This window comes from Haemaphysalis longicornis, unplaced genomic scaffold, assembly GCF_048455015.1.
Source record: "Haemaphysalis longicornis isolate Haplotype H1 unplaced genomic scaffold, Haemaphysalis longicornis Haplotype H1 scaffold_4, whole genome shotgun sequence".
Lineage (NCBI taxonomy): Eukaryota > Metazoa > Arthropoda > Arachnida > Ixodida > Ixodidae > Haemaphysalis > Haemaphysalis longicornis.
In genome coordinates this window covers 74,395,641-74,402,782 of record NW_027526361.1, presented here as the reverse complement: position 1 = coordinate 74,402,782, position 7,142 = coordinate 74,395,641, and the positions used below count along the sequence as shown (strand labels likewise).

Genomic DNA, 7,142 nt, shown 5'->3' with positions numbered 1-7,142 from the left:
CAATCGCCAACCGTTCGAACCTGAGTCTGAGTTCATGTAACAATCACAAGAAGTGCGTGGGGAGTCGCCATTGCTTCATATGTTTTCTTTCATATCTCGGTTCTTCGCCAGAAGTTTGAGACTAAATCGATAGATTAAATTGATATCCTTGTTACCGGGACAAAAATACTTTCTAATGCAGCAAACTTGTATTTTGTATGTATGGCCCCATGAAGGCAGCACTGAAATGGAAGTGTCTTGTATGGAATTTTTATTGGCTGCTGTGGCGTCGGAGACTAAATAATACCGATTACTAGATTTTTCAAGAACTTCACACCATAACAGAGAAATACAGCTTGTTGCTGTATTTGTGGGCTTATCTGAGGTCAAGAAAAGAAAATTTCCCCGGCCCGTACCCCCCCGTGATTACACTAAATATACGTTTCAGTGTGTGATTGTAAAGAAGGTATAGGCAACAGCGTTGCTATGGTGAACTTTCACTGGCTCATTCTCCCATGCTTTCGCACCAGCACACACACAGCTATACCCACTAAGGATATTGGTGTACAGTCGGCTGGAGCTATCCCCGAAAATGTCGTGTATATATATCCCGGCTTGTGTGCTTGCTAGCTTGTTGGCGTGCTATTGGCTGTCGCAGTCGCAAGGTTCGGTTTGGAGTCCTGTGACCTCGCCACGAAAGCCAGCTGACAACGGGGCCAAAACGGGGCAAAGGAGGCTAGTTGGTATTCGGACTTTGCAGAAAAATGAAGCATTACGCAATACGAAGCACGAAGGGTTAATAACGTAACGTACACTATAAGGTGCGGCCAACAACTCTTTTCGCCCGAAACAGATCTGGCATTGCAAAAAAAAAAAAAGGGGTGAGGGAGAAACAGCATGAAACCATATGACAATCCAACACAACATTGCGGTGCCACTCCATGGGAACACTCGTAGGAATATTCAAAAAGATGTGCGAGCGTACACAAAAAACGCGTGGAAACGTGTGTTTGTGCAACAAAATTCAGTTGGAATACACCTCATTTACATTTAGTTGGCGGGTGACAAGCCCGTAGTTTATTGTGTCGCACCAATTGTAGTAAACAAAGTTAGTCGAACGTTTTGTGTGATCAAATACACCACAAGAGTATTATCAAATGCAACAATTCTTCTATTCCCTGACAAAGGTGAAGAGGACACGTAAGTATTTTGCAATCCCTATCAAACACTGAAGGTCCTCGAAACGTCCAAGGTACGTTCTAAGGGCTAAGTGGTTTTAAGTTCAAGCAAGGTAAAAGTAATTAGATTGAGCAATGTCTTGGCATTTCCAGAACATCCGAGAACATTCTTTTTCACGCTTATACAAAACAACATGAGCTGCTGTTTATAGCTTCCACTTTAGGGCTTGACTGAGTGGTTGACTGAATTTGCATCTACGGTTCATGCCTAAGCCATTATAGTACATCAGAGACCAAAGACATGGACTAGGTGCATGAAGTGATATGCATTCACTCGTATAACGTAGAGAATAGTATTCTGGTATGGCTGCAGGGGTTTGTAATTACGAATAATCAGTAAACGTTTCCTATATTTCGTCACGCAGTTAATAGCCATGCTGGTTCATTAGTCATGTGGTACAATTCTTACCAGAAGGGGAGCTCCTCCCAAGGCCTACTGTACACATTAACACGCCGCTAGCCTTAGCCTGGGCTTGCACAGATACGAAAGAGGGCGGAGAGTTCCCACAGGAGCGCAATATTTCTTATGGGCACTCTAGCAACGCCCCTCGAGGCAGTTGAGAAGTGGTTTGTTGAGAATATATATGAACACATAGATACCAAATCGAACAAATTGACAGCAATTGTTTTTTACTAAGTACTTCTATCAAACTCGCTCATAACCTTTACATTAAGCTAATACGTAAGTTACAAGCGCACGTCGAGGAGCAAGCTTATAATGATTACAGCTCAGAACTTTACCAAAATTCCCTTTGGCGTTGGAAATGATTCTGCTTCTCAGATGGAGACCACACAAAAACACAGGCGCAAAAATAAAGGCATGTATTTATATTATGTCACAAATGACGCCACTTCTCTACGTCACTTGCTGGAAGAAAACATTCATGCGCTTCTCGAGCACGCGCACACCATAAGGTGCGAATCGTAGGTGCGCCATTTCTTTTTGCTTAGTATAAACAGACAGAAAAAATAACAATACTCCATTGAGCAGCGCGCAACACGAGTTACCGCGCAGGGAAAAAGCTGCATTTTGTCTCGAGGTTCATGGGCGACTTGTCGGGGCAGTTGAAGGCGCGCGCGAATGGCGGGAAGTTGCGCACGGCGTCGTTGCACGCCTTGAGCATCCGATTCTCCAACCCCTCACCGCAGAGAGTGTGGCACACGGTAAGGAAGAATAGTTGGTCCGGGGTGAAGTTCTCGGCGCCCTTTATCCTCCCGTCTTGGGTGCCGTTCAGGTACTGCAAGCGGAAGCCAGGACATTCTCAAGAGATCAATTGTGACGTTAACCTACAGCGTTGACTCTCCGCAATATCGAGGGGTATTTTGCTGTGACAACTGGCTAAAAACAATTGTGTTCTAGGATTTTTTCGCGCAGTATATTCATTTTCATAAAAAAGTGGGCGTTGCCATGAAACGAAAGGGCATAGCTGGTCAACATTTTCCCCTTGTGGCAGCACAGAATCATGCACTACGGGAATTTTTGAATCCCATGTAGAAGCTCTTGGCACAACATGCCTAAATAACGCTTGGGCGGCACAAATGAAAGTAAATTTCGGTTATTCCGTCCTGTCGCCGCACTATACGCACGCATATACTGAGAAAATGTTTGCCTGTGGCATCTACTCCTGCACGCACGCCATTTTTTGGCGCACTCTTTACTATCCGGTGGGTATAATTGGGCGCCGAAAAATTGAAATTTGGATTTTTCACTGACTCAACGTCACCGATGACACCGCCCTTTCCCACGACACTGGGCCCTGAACGCTACGCCTTAGAATCGTTCCCATCCGTACCTGAGTATAGGCAGCGTAAGCCACTTCCAGTGCTGGCAGGCTGGTGAAGCTGCTTTGGTTGTACGCCTCCCGAGGGCAAGAGGGCACCTCGATCACGCTCGTGGTCGCGTTACTATCGCCACTGGCCGCCCTGTCCTCGTACATGGCGAAGAAGAGTCTGTGGGCGTAGAGGAAGCCCAGCCCGCCAAACAGCATCGCCGCTGTCCCGTCGGGGTAGTAGAAAGGCGAGTCCAGCGCCGGGATCCCCACAGATATGACGTCGAGCGCCGGAGTGTAGTGTGACAGCTGTGTCGGGTCGAAGCGATACACTTCGGCGGCGAGTACGTGCTCCTTGCTGCGTCATTAGTTGTGAACAGCACGCTCAATAACAGCTCGAGCATGAGTTATCTCTGTTACCGGTGGTGCCCATTCCGACCCTACACCCTACTACATGGTAGTCTCTGGTGCCCCTCAGGGATTGGTTCTCGGCGCGCTTGTCTTCTTAATCTAAACAAAAGACCTTCCTTCCGTCATTTCATAAACGCTTCGTCTTTTTGCGGATGATTGCGTCATGCATCTTCCGTCGTATGTGAACTGCATAAGATCAACTACTACTACAGCAACACTAACACACAATAGCTGGTGCGCTCAGTGGATAATGAGACCGAATATTTCCAAGTGCAAGTTAACACCCGTCTCCCGAAATCCCACTAACGTCACCTATTCGCGCTCTTAAAACTGAGCAGTCACCGCAGGCCGATTCATACCGATACATTGTAATTGCAAGCACACTAACGAGCATATTACAGAACTAGCTGTCCATGCCTCAAAAACTTCCTCTATCTCAGAAGTTCATTGTCGTTATCCCCCAAAAAACTTTAAAAAATGGCATTTGAAACTTTTGTTTACATGAAACAGGAATACGCATCTGCAATTTCGAGCCTTCATCCGATATACCTAATTAACATTCTTTAACCCGTGTAAAATGGTCCCCAAATTATGATAAACCTGCCAGTATCAGTCAATAAAATCTTCCATATCGGTGTCCCCGTTTCGTCAGCTCGACGCAAAATAGCACGTCTGTCTTTTTCACAAACTATACTACAACTTCCCCACCTACGTGGCTGACCGCGATTCTATACTCGGATACAACTCAAGAAAAGTGCGGCTTTTCCTCATCAAAGGACCCCCTTCCAGCCAATGGTGTCGCCGTATCAACGTGACGTCGAGGTAGACCGCCTCCACGCCGCGCTCACGGAAGAAATCACAAAACATGTTCTTCCGCGCTTCCGGACTTCTACCAAAATGGCCGCCTCCGCTGTTCGCGTCAAACCGTCGGCGTCGTCGGGCTCTCTGAGGACGATTTTTAGTGCCGTTCAGTCGTATTCCTTGTTTGCGTGTTGTGTGCAGTGTTCTTAACATGCTCGGTAATGACAATCGCTACGGTGTTTTTCCTTCTGCTTTGTGAGCGCTCGCGTTGCCGGTAAGCAGCCGCCGCTGCAGTTACTGCAGTACGCTGTATGATACGAAGCTGTCGTCGTCATCCTGTGCGGGCGTTTGGCCTTGAGCGTGAAGTACCGTTCTACCGTTTAGTCCCTCCTGTGTTTGTGCTACCCACGTTATCGCACCAGTGTCTGCGACAGGGGGCGATAACTCCTTGTTTATTTCTCGTAGATTACGCCAGCAAGTTATTAACGCCATGGACAGTATGCACGGGGCGAAACGCAAGCCACGCGACGGCGCGCGCTGCATTTCGTTAAAGCATATATGTCGAGCCGTGTGTCCCAAGTCCATGTCGGGCGCAAGCGTATTCGCCCAAATTGTGATCAAGTTGCCAAATACAAGAAGCAGAATTTTCGCACTTTTTGACCGTGAATGCGTACGAGCTGTAGCTTAGCTACGTGATGGGATTTAATATGCCACCTTTTCTATTTTGTTTCTCGGTTACGCTGAGATACCATTGTTAAATGTGTTAATTGCAACAAGTATGTTGTTGTCGCCTGTTTTTTGTTGGAGTGCCTTAAGTTGTTGTTTCGGACAAAAACCTTTGTGAATTAAACACGAATAGGCATCTGCTTTGAGTTTGCATTGTCTATGATAATTAAGATTCCACAGGAGTGTTACCACTGTAAGTTCAATTTCATTGTCCCGTTTATGCTTTGTGAATGAGCTGTGGTTCGCGATAGTGACATTGCATTGGCTAGATTTCACCGGTATGACCAGCTGCAACAATGCATGTGAAGACATGAAACGCAGCACTGAAATCAAATAAACCACCTTTCAGCTTTTTCTACACATGCGCATGCATATTGTTCACCAAATCAAATTCTTGCATGAGATGTGCATTGTTGAAGCTATATAGACACTGCCCGCCTTGTGTTTGTCTCTTAAGTAAGAAGCTGCTGCTGCAATGGTCATCTGCATGCACGTGCTCTAAATTCAAAATAGAGCATTCAGGGTGGAAAACAGCTCAGCATTTCATCCATTCTCACTGTTGCGTCACAAGTGGCCGCTGGAGCGAGAAGCTCGCTGCTCCAAGTCAAATAGCAAGCTGCTGCTTGCCACAGCACTGTTCGCAACTCAACTCGTGCAATGTCTACACATATATTAGGAGTGTAAATCACAATGACAGAACATGAATTGATGCCCACTTCATAACACAGGCAATGAAGTCTGTTTGAAGGGTTACGTAGTGATCTGCACTGATTGATGACATGTCGGTTGAGTTGATGCATGGAACCACACATATGGTACACATCGCTGCACTGAAACTGGTCAATGCATATCATAATTTTCTTGCTACGCAAAGGCAAAATCGGATCATATGTTCAGGAGGAAATTTATAATCTCGCCAAATATGCACTACATGAAATGATTCCCATACATGGGAGGATCGATTGAAACCAATCTTGTTTCCCCTTCCCAAAGCTTTGGGGATTGTTTTTAACATTGTGATTCTGCATTTTATCCAGTGGAGTAGGCAACAGATAAAACCTATTTATCCTAAGTCCTGCGTAAGACAGCAGATAGCTAAATAGAATCAAATTAGAAATAAAACACCGAAGCAACTTTTCTTGTCCTCACTGTTGTATCCTGTCAGATTTGGCTCAGACAGCTAAACAGACGCACTGCTGAATTATGCATAGCAAATGAAACGAGCAATGAGACACTTAAACAGATTTATTTGTTCTCAATGTTCTACAAGAAGACAACTTGGCTCAGCCAGCCACACGGACACACAATGTTCAGTTACATGCTTTCACGTAGGCATTTAATTTGCAACTTGGTTTCTGCATCCAATACACGCATAAGTGTCCAAACAATGTAAAAAACGTGGGGTTAAAACTCGAGCTAGCGTCTTTTCCTGTAGGTGAAACTTGCCTTTATAGCCATTTATATAGTGTCGCACAAGGAGCCGTAGAGCCACACACTGCAGATGATTCTGCTTGAAGTGAATTTGCGAACTCGCTTGACTCTGCTTGCACACACCTCATGCTACACATGCGAATAGCCATCCTCCCTGTGCAGCGAAAACTATCGCATAGTGCAAGCGTGGCCCTGCTTCCAGAAAATACTTTGGAACAGTGTGGGTTTCCTCTAGTTCGAGATGTACAATTTTCTTTTATGGATACGTCTGCCACGCAGTGTCTTGTCAGGACTGCATTCATTCGGCCTAATTCCTGCACCACACTTGCAACAAATGAAATCAGAAACCAAGCACTGCAACAGCCTTTTCTGATTCTCATAGCTACATATCAAGGCAACCAGTCCTGAGCCAGCACCACACAATACACCGCTCGGTTCACTACAGCAAATGATATCATGCATCGATTGTTGAAATAACTTGTCACCCTCACTGTCATACTGGAAAATCCCTGTCGACTGTACAACACAACATACAACATTCAGTAATGGCAAATGAAATAAAAACCAAACACTGCAATTGCATCTTCTGATTCTCATAGCTACATATCAAAGCAATCAACCATGAACAAGTTAGGCTGCACACACAGGCTGCTCAGTAAACTCCAGAAATAAGTCTTTATAACGCACACAAACAGCATGTCTGGTCTTCTCTGCTGTCTGATGGAGTTTCTTGCTCCTGCAGCTATGGAAACACACCTACTTAAGCTAAATTGCGCACTCCACACTA

General features: G+C 45.4%; 1 protein-coding gene across 1 annotated transcript; it reads right to left on the bottom strand.

Annotated features, from left to right (window-relative positions):
• Nucleotides 1-605: 605 nt before the first annotated feature.
• LOC144178927 (neprilysin-21-like) lies at nt 606-3,268 on the bottom strand. Its single transcript, XM_077707075.1, has 2 exons — nt 3,011-3,268; nt 606-2,455 (listed from the first exon to the last, which is right to left on the bottom strand). Exons 1-2 carry the CDS (start codon nt 3,203-3,205, stop codon nt 2,222-2,224), a joined length of 429 nt encoding a protein of 142 aa, XP_077563201.1. The 5' UTR covers nt 3,206-3,268; the 3' UTR covers nt 606-2,221.
• Nucleotides 3,269-7,142: the final 3,874 nt, after the last annotated feature.